At 36.5% G+C, this 18,429-nt stretch overlaps 1 protein-coding gene across 15 annotated transcripts in view; it reads right to left on the reverse strand.

Moving 5' to 3' along the window:
* PHLDB2 (pleckstrin homology like domain family B member 2) overlaps positions 1-18,429 on the reverse strand; it is a 196,869-nt gene that overhangs the window by 36,234 nt on the left and 142,206 nt on the right. For 13 of the 15 annotated variants that reach the window (XM_016150725.2, XM_016150723.2, XM_016150722.2 and 10 more), the window contains 3 exons: positions 16,856-16,999; positions 15,463-15,600; positions 4,907-5,035 (listed from right to left, as the gene is read on the reverse strand). In XM_016150725.2, coding sequence (XP_016006211.2) covers positions 4,907-5,035; positions 15,463-15,600; positions 16,856-16,999 — 411 coding nt within the window. The remainder of the gene's footprint in view (positions 1-4,906; positions 5,036-15,462; positions 15,601-16,855; positions 17,000-18,429) is intronic. The other 2 variants (XM_016150728.2, XM_016150735.2) reach the window with 1 other exon arrangement.

Genomic DNA, 18,429 nt, shown 5'->3' on the forward strand with positions numbered 1-18,429 from the left:
CAAGATTCCAAAGTTGTCACTATTAAAAAAAAAGATTCAAAAGTTGTCACACATAACTGAGCCAAGGGCCTAAGAGAGATAGATGTATCCCAAATGGCACACAACACAATTCACTGAGATGTGAAGAGAAAATATTAGACCTCCTTTATAATTATTTTTAGTTTTTCCTTTTCTTTTACAGTTAATTTTTCAATAAATGTTCTTTAATTTACATACAGATAGAGCAGTACATGCATATTATTTAAAATAAATATACATTTTGAGCATGTATAAGTATATACATAATCTATATAATATATATGGGCATGCATGCTCAAATAATTTTACTAAAGGGAGATGTAATAAAAAATATTTAAGATGGATTCTTAAACTGGGCCTCTGTGAATCCCTTAAAATTGTTTGCAAACCTTTTTTGTGGAAAAAATAGAATACAGCTTTCATCAATCACAAAGAGTGACTCAAAATATTATGTACCACTACTCGCAGGATAATCTCGAGGACATTGAAGAAAGATCAGAAATCATAAAAATCAAGTGGTTTAAAACAGGCACTCTCCAACCTACGAGATGCCTAAAGACTGAAATCAATTTGTTATCTGTGCAGAAATTGGTGTGTGTTATATAAATCATTCTCCAATCTACTTTTTTTAAAAAAAAAAACAAAAAAACAAAAAAACACCACTCCCCCTTACTTTTGGAGCCTTTGACAGAACTATAAATGTAGTTTATAGTTCTACACACACACACACACACACACACACACACACACACACACACACACATATAATGTAATTTATAAATAATATATAGCCAAAAGGAAGAGGCAAGTTAACTATATGGTTCACAGCTCTACAAGGATAAAAGAGCCAGAGCATTTTTTTCAACCAAAACATCAAAGGAGTTGGAAAAATAAATAAATGATAAATTAAATCTATATTAGTATTTAACCTCATCACCTCCTGGTTTTTATGTAAGTGATAAATTAAGTCTTTTAATCAAATGGAATATGTTTTTAGTTTACAGAATGCATTTTATTCTGGGCACAGAAGAGCTATTAGCTATCACGTAACTATGTAATTACACCTAACACAATAGCAACAAAATTATTATGTCAACAGACAGTGGATTCTCAAAGTTTAAGAGTAAGAACAACAACTTGAAAAACATACTTATCATTTAATACTTCTTTACATTTTAATTGGCCAAACAAAATGTGGTTTTGGTTTCAAGTTATTGGTTGACATTTTAAGTTTATCAGACATTTCTTCTTATAACTTCTAAAATATTAATAAATTCAGAGATAATCTAGTCACTACTGAAGGAATTATGAGATCACTCAAGTACTATGTCTTAAAGAAAAGACTTGTAGTCTTGAAATGACACATTAGCTAATATATTTATTCATACAGGCACACATACTTGTTTTTAAGGTCTTTCCATTAAACTTGGTTTGTGTCTAAAAGTTACTGAGATAAAAATTTAACAAACCTTTTTTTTTTTTTTTAGTTTATAAACAATCTACATTTAAAGTGGACATATGGCTCACAATACATACGCTATGCTAGTCAGTCAGTCACTCCACATCTGGTTCACATGAACCTCACGAAGGTCACAGAGTCACTAATTTATTTGTAGTAAATATTTAAACCACTGCACGAAAAAATAGCACATTAGGAAGAAAAGTTGAAAATTAAGCTAAACTCAGCACTGAGATTCTGCGGGTGTAATCATCTGATCGAGTTATCTAAACCACTGACATGTGTGTATATAAACTTACACTGTGAAATAAAAACAACTGGAGAGGGGAAAAAAACTGTTAAAAGATATTAGATAAGAATAAGAATTTAGGGGATGGAATTTGGGGGCAGGAGTAATTTCATTGAGCAAAGAATAATGTATACAGGAAGCTCAAAGTCAAGTATATGGCTAGTTGAATGAAAATTTTAGGTAAACCTCACTCACTAAGAAAACATTACAAAATCTCTACTGACTGGCAATCTCAAAGGCCAGGTGTGAAAGGAAATAAAACAGCTCACTAAAGAAAATTCAATGCAATTACTTTTTTTCTTTCCACAACTTTTCTGAGAACTTTTATGGCAGAACTTACATGCAGATCTTTATGTTTTCTTTGCCTACTAGAGGGACAAAAAGAAGAGAATACATGTAGTATGGCCAAGGTAAAGTGGTATGGCCAAGGTGAAGTCTGAAAGCAAATTTAAATGGGACTCAGAGTTCATGAACATTCTTCCCTCTTATGTACTACGGTCAAACACTTTAACTGCATACTTGTGGAATCTGGAAAAAAGACAATGGTACAATTGCATACCTGGTACAACCTCCTCAATTGATGAATGAGGATATTGAGGCCCGTCGAAATTGAATGGCTTGTCCAAGAGTAAATGATAAACTGATTATAGAGCCATGAGGAAAAAAGATCTCTTAATTGTAAATATCACTGAAATCTTTTTTTTTTTTTTTTTTTTTTTTAAATCAAGAGACTAAAATCAACCAGTCGGCTGAGTAAATATCAAAAGCACAAGTAAACTGCCCTAACCAGGTATTCCCAGCATTTAATAGTGGACTCTATCCTGGCAAATGAAAGACTCATTTAATTTCAGTTTTCTTTTCCACACTACTTATATCCTAGGGAACAATTCAGTTGGTGAGCCCATCTCAACTATATACAACCACAGGCCATAAAATCAACATCAGATGAAAACTCTATTCTGACTCTAAAGCAGTGCTTTAGAGGTAAGAAGCCCAGTGACAAATTCATAGTGTTATATGCACAAAGTCGTTCTACAATTTCGGTTTAAGTATTTGAGACAACATACAGTTTAAGAAAATAATGTTCTTATTTATTCTTTATTTTGTATAACTTGTCACCTAATGAAGTTTGTTGTAATAAAATCAACTTTAGTGAATCTAGGTAAAACGCCTTGGTGAAAACTTTGTAGTGAAGTGGTATTCTAAAGTGTTGGAAGTCTGAAGGGAATTGAGTTGTGATAATACAGGAAATTCCTAGCATGAATAGACTGCTCATAAAATTAGTGAAATTTGTACTGATTAAGACAAGAGACTGGTGAAGAGTTACTCTGGCCGTCATTCCTGAAAAATAGAATTATTAACACCTCTTTAATATCAGGTGAACAGAAGAACAGAAGCCACCACAAGCTAGTTATCTCTCCTGAGGAATGGTGTTTTAAGATAAAAATTTTACACTCTGTTTCAAAAGGAAGAGGAAGGAGTCTTTGCCTCCTCTTAGCGGAATAGGCTGTCTGCACCATTTCCTTTTCTCTTTTGTAGTGGAAATCCTTAGAACATATACAAATCTATAGAAGTTATCTTATAAAATTACCTTATAAAAGCTAGATTAATCAAACAATAATTATATCAACCTGAGTCCAGGTTATTAATAGAATTTACCAATTTTTATAAACGTCTGTATTCTTGATAAACATTGCTTCACTGTTTATAAACAGTGAAGCAATGTTAATCAAGAATACAAACAATAACTGGATTACTAAAGGAAAGGAAGAACAAAATATGTAACTATGCTGCTGACTCAAAATAAAGTATTACAACTGTGTAAAAACTTTAGTTATAAGGAGGAGGGTTTAAAAGCAGTAAGTAAATATAAAAATCCTTTTCCCAACCTCTTATGAAATGGTATAAACACAAACAAATGACAAACTAAAATAATTTTGTAAATAATATTCTTTTCTCACCATTTTTAGATTTCTAGAGAACTGTGACATCAAGGACCAAGAAATTTAGCTTACAATAAAATGAGTACAGAGGAAGAAACACCGTTGTAACTTTTTTACTCAACATGGTAAGAAATGACAAATACTAAAATTATTATGCTGCAGTTTAATCTGTGTAACACATTGAAAAGTTTTAAATATATTTTTATAATCTAGTGATACTCAAGGCATCAAATATTTTTGTATTAAAAGTCACCTTGAACATTTTGGAGATGGGGTTATCTTAACTGATCTTTCAACTTGCCCATTCCCAAGAAAGAACAGATATAATGACATGAATGAAACTAGCCTTCTTTTTTACTTACGTGGAATAAAAAATGTTAGTCACTCGGGACTAATTACTTTACATGATTCTTTTATAAGTCCAAGATTCTTAATGACTGCTTCCTCAGGGTCAAGTTTATTTGGGCTGCTGTTTAGAGAAAACAGCCCATTTGTCCACAAAGTAGTAAGTGGCCTTGCCGGTGACTGCAAAGTATCCATGTAGGAAGTCTTGTTTTCATAACATGGCTGAGTTAAATATTGCCACTGTGAGGATGAGAGAATAACCCAGTAAAGTTCAACTAGAAGTCTATGCCGCACTGAGTTTTTAAAAATCATGTCGAGGGCATTAGCACTGCCCGTGTCTTGGGTCTGTGAGTTTAATTGTTATGATCATGCTAATGAATTCAGTATCACTAAGAAGCAGAAAGGAAAAGAAAAACAAAATGATAAGCATGGTGGGGAGCAAATTAGTGAAAAGGGTAGTTTTTGAACAAGAGTATAAAATCAAGCTAAGAAAAAAACACATTCGAGGTCAAACAGTACTCACCATGCTGAAGAGAATGGGGGGAAAGATGTCAGTTGATTTAAATGCTACAATCTTAGTGACAGTTACATGTCAGGAATTGCTCTCTTTGGTTACAAAGAATGACCTCAGAATTATTTTTGTGTTATAAGTTAAGTGAAGGACTCCAACAAGGATGTTTTAACTAATTAGCATGAAATAATATATATTGTCAGCATGAATATTTCTATTTAAAAAATATCTATTGACCAGAACTTATGCAAATTTACGTATGTGAAGAAGGAAGTCAGAGGTAAGTGAAAGTTAATTGAAAAAAACAAAAAACAACTGGCACATTCCTGTTTGCTACTGACCCTCTTCAGTTGTTGCTGTAACTGTTCCCTCATGGACTCAGGACAATTGTCCAGCTGGGTCTTCTGCTCGGAGTAAAGCTCCTGAAGCCTCTCTAGTTTTTCCCTTTCAGCATCAAGCTTTACCTTCTCCTGAAGTTCAGAAATCAGAAAATAGAAGAATAGAAATTACCTTCATACCTAAGCAGGTATTAGGAACATTTCCCATGGATAACACAAACAAGTATACACAAACTCTAGATGTCCTATGAATGTAGAAGCATATCTTGTTAGTGATGAGGATAAGGGGGTACAAGCGGAAGTAAGGACAAGGGCCCCATTTCTATATTCTTAAAACACAGTCCACTTCATTGGGTATTGGCAATCACCCCCATACTACCTTCCTTCCCTCCTTCCTGTCACCATGTTACAAAAGCAGGGAAACAACAGTAACGTTGGTCAAAGGTCAACAAAGAACATAAAACATGCCAACCAAATTCATAAGATAACCTTGCAAGGTCACTTGGCAGAGAACCAGACTAAGAAAAGTAGGCATTTACCTCAGGTTATGTGGTTGTCAAGTTTGCTAAAGGCATGTGTTAGGCAAGCTTTGAAAATTACTGAAATTTTGTTCCCAGGTCAGAGGCATGCTACAGATGATACCCTGGCATCGGAAATAGCTCCTGGTATCTGGCAAACTTCAGAGCTTAAGCAATTAGAAAATCTGATTCCAAGGAGAGCATCTAATTCAGAGGCTGAGAGAGCTAGTAAAAATGCAAGACTGCCAAAGCAGAAGAGGAAGGCAGCTCAGAGACACCAAAAGGGTGACATTTACTGGGGAGATACAGGCTTCCCTACAGTGACTGACTTAAAAAATAAGAGAAATATGGACCGTGACAAAAAAAAAAAAAGAACACTTATGAGTCAGAGAATAGAAGAGAAAGGAGACAATACCACTAAATCCCTCTTAAGTCACACACTCCAAAATGACACTGGACATTCTCCAGGGTATAATAGGCAAATACTGTAATACAGTGATTACACAGCCTTACGACACCACCTCGTAAATCGAGACAAAACTTCAATCTGTCTAGTGCTGGTCTTCCCAACTGTGTTCCCTTGGTGATACTCTGCATCCCTGAAGTAAATTTTGGACCTGATTCTCTCCTTGTGTAACACTCTCTGACTTTAAAAAAAAAAAAAAAAAAAAAAAAAAGCACTTTATGAGCACTACCACAATTTAACTCTCAATAAGCAAAATGCCATCACCTTACTTTCTTTAGTTAACTTTATATAAATTGGTAGAAATAAAACTGGCTTCTAAGCTCATCTGAAATCATCCTATAAAATTATACTTGGTATAATTTCTTCATCTAAATGACCAAGATTTCCTGTGTAAACATATATTTAGATTCTTTACAAAAGATGTTATGGTTTAGTCTAAAACTATGTGACATCATTACCTATGCCCATTACCTATTCCCTTGAGTCTCCACTCCTGTCTTAAATTTTAAAATTTCAAGGGCATTTTAGTAATGCATATTTTGATTTTAAAATGCCTCTTTTTCTCAAAATGACTAAATCCAGAAGTCACAAAACTGAAAGTTATACATCATATATCGATGTAAAGATGATTCCACCACTTAAACCTTCGCAGATATGAATAAGGTGTGCTCATCTTTAATGGTAAGTTGACTCACTGGGCACAGCTTTTGTGCAGGTTTTGGAGAAAACAATAACATTGTTCACAGAAAGAAAGGATTATCAGGTGTTAATTCATGGTAACCTGAACATACTACTAGGTCCAATTAGATTTAATCTTCATTTTCAAAATTAGTAATTTCTTCCTTAAAAAACCCCAGCAATACAGAACACCTGTTGCATTTGGGCTAAGAAAACGTGTTATTTTCTGTGTGTGCAGATCAAAGATTGCCCTACTAACACAGAAAAAGAGTTTTATCCAAAGAGTTCTATTTCTAGATACTATATTACAAATTTTTTAGCAGTTCTAGTCCCAAACAGAAAGTTAAACAAATAAGAAAGCTATTCATTCCAATTAAATACCTTGTATTTAAAGCTCTAAAATTTAAAGTTATAGTTGATAGAAAAGACCGATACAAAAAGCCATTGGCCTAAAACACAGGTCTCAATCTGAAGGAATAATCAAACCATTCCTCTGATATTTTTATTGTTGTTAATAATAAGCACAAATAAACAACTAATACAAAATACCTTATGTTTACATAACGCCTTCCTTCTGAGGTGCTCAAAACGTTTCGCAATTTCATACAACGGGGTGGTCAGAAGAATTATGCAAGCAGGCACCATTAGAACCTTCTGCAGTTCCTCTGTGGTTTATCAGTAAGGCTGTGACCACTACCTGGGTCTCAGAGCAAAAGCTCAGTGGGGCCAAAACTAGGGCAAAGGAAGTAATGGGAAAGATGAAAGGATTAGTGGCAGGTGGAACCAGCCATAAATCACAGGGGACCACAGAGGTGACATCACTCCTCCAACAGCCAGAAGTAGAGAAACTCTGAGCCAGATAGAAATTAATATTCCTCTCTTCTATTTATTGCCAAGAAAGTTTTCAAAGGAAAATTAGCTCTAGGCAAGCAGTTAATTAGGACTGAAAGTATCATCTTCTATAGCGAAGATAAGATAGATAAATTAGATGGTGCGGCAGGTTTCAGGGATTCTTGTTTTTTACATGCAAAATATTGAAACTGGACATTATTCTTTTCCCCCAGGTTTAAATTGGTAAATTCACCTATTCTAATTACTATAGGCACAGTGATATTTTCCAAATACCAAACTGGAAAAAAGTATAACTTATTTTTTCATTTATAAATCTATTTTCAGAAAATACATAAAATGAATGTTTGATTAACAAATTTAACTTTGTTGAAAAAATAAGGTTTCAAAGAATTGGAACACTCAGGAAAATACAGGTGTACAAGGGGACATTTATAAATCCAAGAGTAGAATGAGACTTCCCTAGAGACATGGCTATTTCCCTGAACACTATTGACTTGTCCTCTCTTGAGGTACTGGCAAAATCCAGCTAGGTCACGAATTCATTGCCAGACTCTGCCTATTTTGTATATTTAAGACCGATGTTCCTAATTGTACATACAGCCGTAGGTAAGTTATTTACAGGCAAATTAAAGTAGAAATAAGTATGCAAAACTAGGCTTATGTTTGCTTCCATGGTGAGTTAAGTGTTCATTCACTCATTCAGTAAATATTTATAAGGGGATGAGAGGTAGAGAAAAAGGGGAACTTGATCACTGTCCTCATAAAATATAGGCTATTTAGTCTGTGATTCTTAGCCCTGACTGCACATTAGAATAACTTAAGTGGGATTTTAAATATATTATTTCCCAGGCCTCCACATAGTCAGAAAGGCCAGAGAACAAGCGTTTAAAAAATCTCTCTAGCTTTTCTCATATGCAGCCATGTTGAGAACCACTGATTCAGCCACCCGGGATAATGTGAGAGGCAAAGGCAATTAACTACAATTTTATTTTTCTAAGTAAGACCCGGGATCTACCAAAAATTGTTTTTAAAACATTTGGCCATAGTATCTTTAATTCATAGTTTAAAAAGCCTCTCTTATAAGTAACATTCCAATTGTTTTTGTCCAAAATTTTTACATTCAGATTAAATGCCTCAAGTAAACTAAATAAAAAATGAACCTGGGAGATTCCAGTATTCAATATGTATTCAGAGAGTAATGATGCATTTCAAGTTCAGATGTAAAATGATTATCTTCTAATAGAGAAATGGTCAGGAGTAGTTATTTATATGTTTACCCTAAATAATTTGAATTTGTACACAATAATTGGCGCTAATCTTAAATGAACATAATAATCCAAAGCTTGTAACAGGACCACTTACTTTTTTAGATCTGCCGTCAGAAGACAGTAATATAAGTTTTCTCCCTTTTAAGTTGTATTCTTGAAGGAAGGAACTAAAATTTAACTTGCTGCTCTATTCGAATTCCAATGCTACATAGAAAATTCTTAAATACCAATGAAAAAATCATTTTATCACATCTAAGAATGAAATACTTGTTAAGTAGATGGTTCAAGGTTACCCTGAAAATATGTTTACTTTATTAGTTTGCATGGCTGCTAGATAAAATAGAAAACACCCAGTTAAATTTGAATTTAAAGTGAACAACAAATTATCTTTTAATGTAAGTATGTCCCAAATAATGCATGAGACATAATTATATCAAAAAATTATTGTTTATTCGAAATTCAAATTTAACTAAGCATCACACACACACACACATGCACACACACACACATGCACACACCACATTTGGCTAAATCTGGCAACATTATTAGCTCGATAAGATTTTTTTGAAAATAAAATCAACTTTTGTAACTTCCAAACTGTTTAGCATGGAATCCAGTGCACGCTAGGTACTCAAACCTTCTTTCATGAAACACTGGGTCAGGTTTTGAATTGATACAATGATGTGTTAAAATTCACAGTTCCTAAGCTATCATTCTAAAGGGAGGTCCATGGAAAATCCTCTGATGAATCCCCTGAGAATCCCTTTCCTTCTAGTTCCCAAAGGCAATTGTTTTAGGCCCAAAATCACTTATCTGAAATTTTTAAGGCCAGATGTCTTCCAGATTTCAGAATATTATGCACTTTAGAGAAATAACACAGTTCATATAACTTATATTATGTGGCATTTCCAGTGAGGTCTTAGGTAATACTCTGAGCTCAAATACATGACAATTTCTGCAATCACTTAGACACATTCGCACCAAATGTAAATATTAATCAAAGTCAGGCTTCGCAACCAACTAGTGTCAACCTTACAAAAAAGCTTTTTTTTTTTTTTTCTACAGAAAACTTTGCAGACTTTGGAATTGAAGAGAAAAGATATGGACCTGTTGTCAATAAATGGTGATTGTTGAGAATCCATCCTCTGCCTGCCTCTAAGGAAAGACATTCTTATATTTCTTTCTCAGTATTTTTTTCTTTTGATTTTGATATTTTAATTACACAATTAATGGATATTTAGTGCAGAAAAAGTTGGAAAATCAGAACACTAAGGATTTATGTAATCAAACAACCACCAGAAAAAAATAACCCTAATCTGGAATCCTGTCCATTTAATCCTCATATCCCATGATGTATTTCCACTTCCCCTAACCAGGGAGCTAACTTTGAAATGTAAGAAAGAAGCACGGGAAGGGCTGGGTCCCTCGAACACTGCCTGTGACTTGGAAAAGGCTCTGCACTCAAGAGCATTAGCACTATGCTGAGGAATTTTGGCCCTGGCTCCTGTCCTCCCCTGGCTCTGAAGGAAAAAAAAAAAAAAATGAGGAGGAAGTAACAGGTACTTTGGCAAGATAATAATGGAGAATAACATTTAATCATTTAAAACACAGCGATATATGCTAAGTATAGAATAAGTCAAATAACCTAGGGTTTTATGCAGGAATATGTTGTATAGCATAGAGCAATTTAAGCTTTAGTTCACATCTTTGTGTCCTTAACATAAGGCTGTTTTAAGCTTTATGATTACCATGTGGGTAATGGAAATACTCAACAAGACCATGAAAGCAGAGCCTTTCCTTCACCATTTTACTTAAATTCAGTACAACTGATTTGATTTTGGGATGCTGAAGAACAGAGATGAGACACAGATAATCCAAAAGCAGAGGAAATTAAAAAACTATTTTTAGTTTTGAATTCTCAATGTACTCCAAAACAGACAAAGACAGAAGGAAAATCTACACAAACAAACCCATAAGTCAGCATCTTTCCAGCACTTGCCCCAAATTGGGCTTTGCCTTGGAGGCAGGAGTGGAAAGAAGGGAAGCCAGTTACACACCAGGCCTTTGCCCAAACTGAGCTTCGCGGTTTGGTGGCTCCCCTCATCTCAGTCACCAAGCCCATTAAACCAAAACAGTTCACTAGAGCAGAGGTTAACAATCCTCTCTTCTTTTACACTTTGCTTACTGCTTCATCAAATAAATATCTCTGGGTTGATGTTCCAGTTAGGTACTTATATTTGTACAGGGTTTATCCATGTTAATAGAGACTCTATCTGTGATGTGACTATGGTCCAAGAATACAATAGGCAGGTGGTATTTACTCAGGACCACATGGAAACAAGATTATTGGTGCTCTTGACAGTTGTACCCACCAGTAAGGACAGTGAAAGGTCAGCCTGGGGAGCCACTGCAAAAATGTTCAATAAATATTTAATTGAATATATTATTTATATTTTATGTTGTATATATAATTATGTCTATAGTTTATATTTTATATAGTAACATATAATAAATAATAGCTACCTATAACATATAGTAATTCATACTATGTCAAATAGAATGACAGTTCCCAAATCAGTTAAAAGAAATAATACTGAAGACTGGTCTTGAGAGCCAATGAAACAACATCAATAATTTCATAGCAGGATTTGAACTCTGAGATGTTATTAAAACTTCTTCCTATGTTTCCAGGCCTTGCCTCCAAAAAACTAGAGCCAGGCTTACAGGATGTGCTGCCGACATCTGAATCGGAGCTTGCCCAACAGAGAGATCTTTTCAGGTTTTGGTTTTCTCATTCCACAGTTTATATCTGACAGCAGCAACAGGTGTATAGAAAAAGAAATGAGATCCAAGAGGGCAAAGGCCACTTCCTCCTTCTGTCTTTCACCCTGGATTGACCAGCAGTGTGATTACAAACCCACTGCCATGTGCACACGGACAGACCATTTCAGCTGTCCTGGAACTTGGCTGCATGCAGCTCTTCGGCAGGTGTTTGGCTCAGTGTTTCTGTTAAGGCCCAGCCTAGACTCATCATTAGCAGATCAAGGAAAATATTCCCAAAGGATATTGTGGTATTCTGGCATCTCCCATGAGCTGGGTAAACAGCAGATAACACTGCCTTACTTTATTTCACAGGCTAGAGACGGAAATAAATCTCTAATAAGTCGAAACAAATATAAATTATAAAATGTGATTTGTAAAAGGACTAAAAGAACAACAAGGAAAACATAATCTGAACTAGACAGGTCTGGAAGGGTTTTACTGGAAAACTAATACCAAAGCTAAGCACAGAAAGACAGAACTAATAAGGAATGGAATATGAGGAAGGGACTTCCAGGCAAAGCAGGCAGATCTTCAAGGGACCTTTTGTGGGGGTGGGGTGGGGGAATGGATCTTTAAACAAACAGAAAGAAGGCCATGGTGAGAGTGGTGTAAAGAAGGGAATGTGGTGACAGAAAGACACACGACAGGTAAAGAGTTTAGATTTATACAAAATACAGTGGAACACAAACCAGAGTGATATGACCTAATTTATATTTTATAAAAAATCACTCTGGCTGCTATGAAGACAATGGACTAAAAGGAATCAAATGAAAATGAGAGAAGAGATTTTGGTGGTTTAAAAGGAATGCTGTTAGTGAAGATGCAGGGAACCTGAAGTCATTGAGAAATATTTTCATATTCAATTGGATGTGGGAGCGATGGAGAAAGAAGTATCAAGATCTACTTCCAGGTTTCTGTTTGGACATCTAGGTAGATAGAGATGCCATTTCCTGGACTGGGAAAATTGTAGGAAAAATAGGATTGGAAGGGTGCAGGTATGTGAAAGTCAAGGGGAAAGATAAGATCAAGAGTTCAGTTATGAGATGTCCAGTTGGCAATACCTATGAAATATCTGAGTGGAGATATCAGGTAGACCACAGGATATGAGTCAAAAGTTCATAAAAGGGTTGTAGGATAAAGATAAACATTTGACAGTCACCAGCATATACAAGTTATTGAAAGCCATGGCGATAAAAGAATGTGAGGATACAGAATATGAGAGTTCAGATCAGAGAAAATATTTTTAATTGGTGCAATAGAAACAGAGGAAGAAGCTGAGGAAGAAACTGAGACGGAAAAGTCAGATAAATAAGTAAGAGAAGAGAAAGAAAACTAGACGAGTGTAGTTCAGGGAGGCAAAAAGGTGGGGAGGTGGAAGGAAGTGTCAAGAAAAAGAGTGGTTTCCTGTCTTGTATGCTCCTCAGGTATTTGCTCACAAGAGGACCGAAAAGCACCTAGTGGGTTGAGCAGCACCTAGGTCTTCAGTCTTCTTAACAGGAGCAAACCTGATGGAGAGGTGGGAGTCTAAGCCGACTGAAATGGGAAGAATGGTTAATTGGGAACTGAAAAAGAGGACACAGTGTGCTAAACAACAACAACAACAACAACAACAACAACAACAACAAAACCGTTTGAAAAATTTGGTAATGATGAAGAGAAGTGAAGTGAGGTAGTAACTGGAAATTTTTAAAGAATAATTTTTTAAAATAAATAATGTCGGCATGCTGATAGTAAAGGTCCAGTTAAGAGGAAGAGGCTATGGGGAGAGGGATACAAAAAGACTGAAGACCTTGAGATGATGGGATGGCATGAGGTCCAGAGCACAGTCAAAGGCGCTGGTCTTTGAGGGGAAGAGAGACTCTTCTTTAGTTGTAAAGAGATGGGATGCTTCTAACTTCCCAGTGAAGTAGGTGGGATATCATCTTAGAGCCAATGGGAAGAAAGGGGACCAAAAAGGTATGAAATAACTATGTCATAAAAAGGTAGATTAAGTTTATTTGAGAAACATAGTAATGCCACCCAGCAGGACTGAGTCTTTTTGAATATGGTTGTCAAGAATATATAGTAACATCATCTAGCCCAGTTGGTTTGTACTTCCCTCAATCTCTTCTGGAATCCCTCACTCGAAGCCAGTTTCTGCCATTATTCACACCATGTGATGACAGACAATAATTCCACCTTCCAAGACCAACTAATCCCCTGACAGCTGCATGAACTGATCCTATACTTCAGGCCCCCACTGTCCTCTCTTCTATGCATAGTCTCTAGCAAGCCATCAAAACAATAAAAAGGAAGGAGGTGATCTCCTTACTTATTTCTGCCATGTTCCTGGAGTTTCACCTCTACCTTAGGGCTGGATAATACAACACAACTGTCCATGGGAAATGAGATTCAGCATTGTCTCAACGTGTTTCACTTTTATATAGAATATGATGCTGATACACAGACAAATAGAATTTGTAGGCCATGCCATGTATGGGCTATACAAAGATATACAACTACGTGGATGGGGAAGGCAGAAAGGTTCACTGGGAACATGATACCCTATTCCTATGTCACACAAATTTCCCAGAATGACATAAACAGTAAAATACTAATAAGTTCCAAAACAAAGACATCTGATGCCTCCAGTGAAAGATTCTTGCTGTCTCATTGCAGAATCTTTGAAAAGCATAATCCCCCTGTACTGAAGAACTAGACAATTAACCCTTTGACTTGGTTTTGAGCTTTTAAAACAATATATATACCTATTACCCAAATGAATTCATTACTGTTTCAAAGTCTGGGCCCAGAAGGAAGATACATAAAATTTAATATGAAAAAGCTGTGCAGTTTCATCTTGACAAGCAGGCAACCAAGAAATTGATATGTAGCTTTTACTCTGACTTCAATTTCTGACAATATCTACTCAAGTTCATTCTCTGGCACCAAGATCAAATGGCTTTATTTATAGGTCTCAAACAAAGAAGAACCTATAAAAAGGAAGCCACAGTCAGCAGAAATCCTTTCCACATATTATCACTAGAACGTACTCAAACTGAAATTGTTTTCTTTTTCTCAGCTTAGTAGAAAAAATGATGAGCAAAGAAGAATGGCCATTTTGCTTTTTTTTTCTCAAACTGGAACTTTATTTTTTAGTTGAGGCAGAGTTCAGCTGTAACTAAATCAGCATGTGAGAGGAGAGTAAATAAAATATTTTCCAGAGAAAATAAACAAATAAACAGACAAACAAAAAAACACAACTATCACTCTAGATTCTAAAAACTGCAAGTAATTTTTCATACTTTCCCTTGCAGATACCACCTAACATTCAGATTGTAGCCTTAAATGTATAAGCAAGACCTTTTCCAAGGTGAGTGTCAACTGTGTCTCACAGACAATTTTCACTTGGCAGTGTGTGAGGATCTCCTGAAAACTGCAATTCATTTTTCAAAGAGCAGTGCACTTGCATTGAAGACCATGCAAGGCAAGACAGGTGAGATGAATGGTTCCCATTCATCTTTTTAATAAACAGAAAAATGAAAAGAAATAAGGCAACCATATTTGAATATGCTTAAGCCACCCCTACAGAGCGCCAGTGGTAAAGAAGTTCAGTATATTAAAACAATTCTTAAAAAAAAAAACCAAAAAACAAAAAAAACGGTGAAATCAGAGGAGCTAAAAGGCCAATGGGAAAAAAGCAACTGGCTCATCTCAAGAGGGAAAAGCTGCCATGAATATCCGCCTGAAATTATACAGGCTCTATTCTCTCAGCATCAACTGCTCAGCACTTGACGGTTCTTAGCTGGTGACAACTTACCTCATCTTAAGACTTTTCTCCAGTGCCACTGAGTCCAGGAATAGGACACATAATTCACAAACCATGGTAATCCACGAGACATTTAGATTCAATGAAATGACACCACTATTTGCACCCCGTCCCCCAAACTGCATTCAAATGGAATTTTCTTTTACCTTGGTCTTTTCACCAACAATGTTCTTTTCCAGTTCTGCTATCTTTCGGTTTAAATGATCCAAAATCTCCTTCTCTTTCATAAGTTCAGTTGTTTCCGATTTCTGCTCTCCATCCAAAAGAGCACATTCCATATCCAACTGAGGAAACACAACATAGTTCAGAGGTGTTTCACCTTCAGGGAAATTCTCAGCTTCCCACTTAGGAGGTGTATTTTTAACAGCTATAAATTTCAAGAAGTACTTGTGTATAAGCTAGATTGTGGGTACTACGGAACATTCCAGAGAGCCCACAGGAGACTCAGGATTCCCATATAAGAAAGTTGAAGAGCCCAGAATATATTTGCTAAGAAAACTAGTTATCATTTAATTTTCTCTGATAATCTCTTTTCTGCTTACTTTTCAAAAATACTTTGCCTATTTGCTTAGATTCGGTTCAAGCTTGAACCATCCTGGGAGCAGTCAAATGTCTTTCTTTGTTTGTCCCTAGAGCATAGGAAGTGAAAATTACCCTCAGCCCACCATGCAAGCACTGTATTCCTAGCAATGCCAGCAGGAAGGGCTTCCAGGGTTTGTGCATAAACTGACAGGTGAGCAGTCCCCTTTCACTTATGGGACTATCTGCATCATCTGTGAGTATAGACACACAGATCCTACCTATGCAGAATTATCTGCTCCTTCTCGATCCATGGAAGTAACGTAGAAATTATGCCTCCTTTCAGTTATAGTTACGATTTTATAACTATAATTTTAGTTTGTCTGTATCTGTCTCCCCCCTGGTTTCCAAACCTCTAGAAAGCTAAGTCTATGTTTGCTTCACATGTAAATCCCCTCTAGTACCAACATAATATCCAACTCACAGTAAGCATGCTTAGAAAATGTTTGCTAGATTTGAACTTTAACACCTAAATGCATGATACCTCAGCTTACAGATCTTGTAGCAGTCAGAAAGCACAGTAAGTTCTCACTTAACATGACAATAGGTTCTTGAAACTGTGGTGAAATGACATATAATGAAATTGATTTTACTGTAGGCTAAAGAGTTAAGTTCCTATAGTTTCTCATCAACATTAGAATATTAGAATGGAATAACATTAGAATAAAATCGTGTTGAACAAAATTATTAGAGGACCTGCTGTACTAGTTAAGACAAAATCAGTTAAAATATTGTATATTAAAAATGGCTTAATATGTTTCTCTTCAAAAAAAAAAAAAAGGAAAAGGAAATGTAAAAAAAGGCATTTTTACTCTATACATGTACCCGCTGAACAAAAGTTTGCTCATGTTGACTTCTATATTTGTTTTCAATGCTTATGCCCTAACAGGCAGAAATATTTTTAAGCTAAGGGAAAGAAAGAAAAAATGGTGAGGGAAAAAGTGAACTCATGGTTTATACCTCTCTAGAAGATTCATCCATCTGGTCATTTATATCTTTGATTTTTTGTTCAAGTTCCTCAAGGTTGTTCAGAATTCCTATTCGAGTCTCTTCCATTGCAGCCAACTCCTGAATCCTTTGTTCTTCACTTATGCCCTCTGGGGTCTGTAATTCATCAACACAGAAAAGAGCTATTCACACTTTAATTCCAGACTTTCCCAATCTGTACACCAGTCAGAGGTCTAATGTTTCAGCCTCCGCGCCTATTTGGATTTTAAAAGCATCCCTGTGATAGTTTATTTGGAACTCTGCATTTTTTCCCACAGATACTCAGCAGTTAGGTTCTTAGTTTAGCTCATAGAAAGCAACTTAAACTTATAAATTCATATTCTTTTAAAGCTGAAATTAAAAAAAGAGGTTATACAGATGAGAAAGCTGTTGTCCATAGAAATTGTAGTGACTTCTGAATTTTTGGTCAAGATGGAACAATAGATAAATGTTGTGCTCGCCTCCTCTCACAGCCACATCAAAATTACAACCAGACTACAGAACAACCATCACTGAGAGTTGCCTGAGGTCTAGCTGAGCAAAAGTCCTATAATGAAGGAGATACAGAAGAAGCCAACCTCGAGGCTAGTAGGAGGGGTGGAGATGTGGAATGGGCTGGTCCCACATCAATGTGTGTCAGTTAAAACTCAGGAGAAATATCACAGCTGTGGAGGTCCCCCTGAGAAGCGAGAGATCCCAGCCCCACACCAGACAGCCCAGCCCAGGCTTCCAGTGGCAGGAAGAGAAGCCCCAGAAACTTCCGACTGTGAAAACCAATGAAGATTGCAAATGAGTGAGACGGTGGGCCACTACAGTGCCAGGTGTTCCTCTTAAAGGGCCTGCATGCTGACTTACTCCCTAACAGATTCACTTGCTCTGAGCTCCAGCTCTGGGGCAGCAACTCAAAAGGTGCCAAGGACATAGGAGGTTAGAACTGAATTGTCTGGCTTCAGGGTGAGAGCTGCAGGGGCAGTTTTCTTCTAGACAGGACTACTGGCAAAATCCATTGTTTCTTTGTTGAGCCCTGCCCCTTCCCGGTGTACAGACACAGGCAGCCACCATATATGAGTCTCCATCAATCTGGCTAACAGTAATCACCCTCCCCAGACAATTCCCTGAGACCCGGCCACCCCTAACTTGCAGGCCCACCCAAGACACTTCCAATGAATTTTCCATACAAATAGCCTGTCTTGGCTCATGCTGCAGACATTCCTAAATTCTCTTAAAGGTTCACAAACCCAAATAAGCAGCATTGGGCCTTGGCATGCCCCGTACCTCTCTCTGAGCAGCCCCAAGCCCAGCGATGGCAGCAGCCAGCTTTGGTTTGTAGCTTAGCCTCTCCTGGATGGAAGACATCTGTAGATTGCCTTGTGGCCCCAGGCAGGGCACAGGCAGCAGCTGAACTTGTCCTATGACATGTCCCTCCTAAAAAGCCCCAGGGCCAGTACACCCTGCAGCCAGATTCCTCCATAGCACTGAAGCACCACCAGCCCACCTCCATAGATGACAAACCTAAAAGGCAGACTCAGTAGCACCAGAGGCCTGCT

This window comes from Rousettus aegyptiacus, unplaced genomic scaffold (genome assembly GCF_014176215.1).
Source record: "Rousettus aegyptiacus isolate mRouAeg1 unplaced genomic scaffold, mRouAeg1.p scaffold_m13_p_4, whole genome shotgun sequence".
In the NCBI taxonomy this organism is placed as follows: Eukaryota; Metazoa; Chordata; class Mammalia; order Chiroptera; family Pteropodidae; genus Rousettus; species Rousettus aegyptiacus.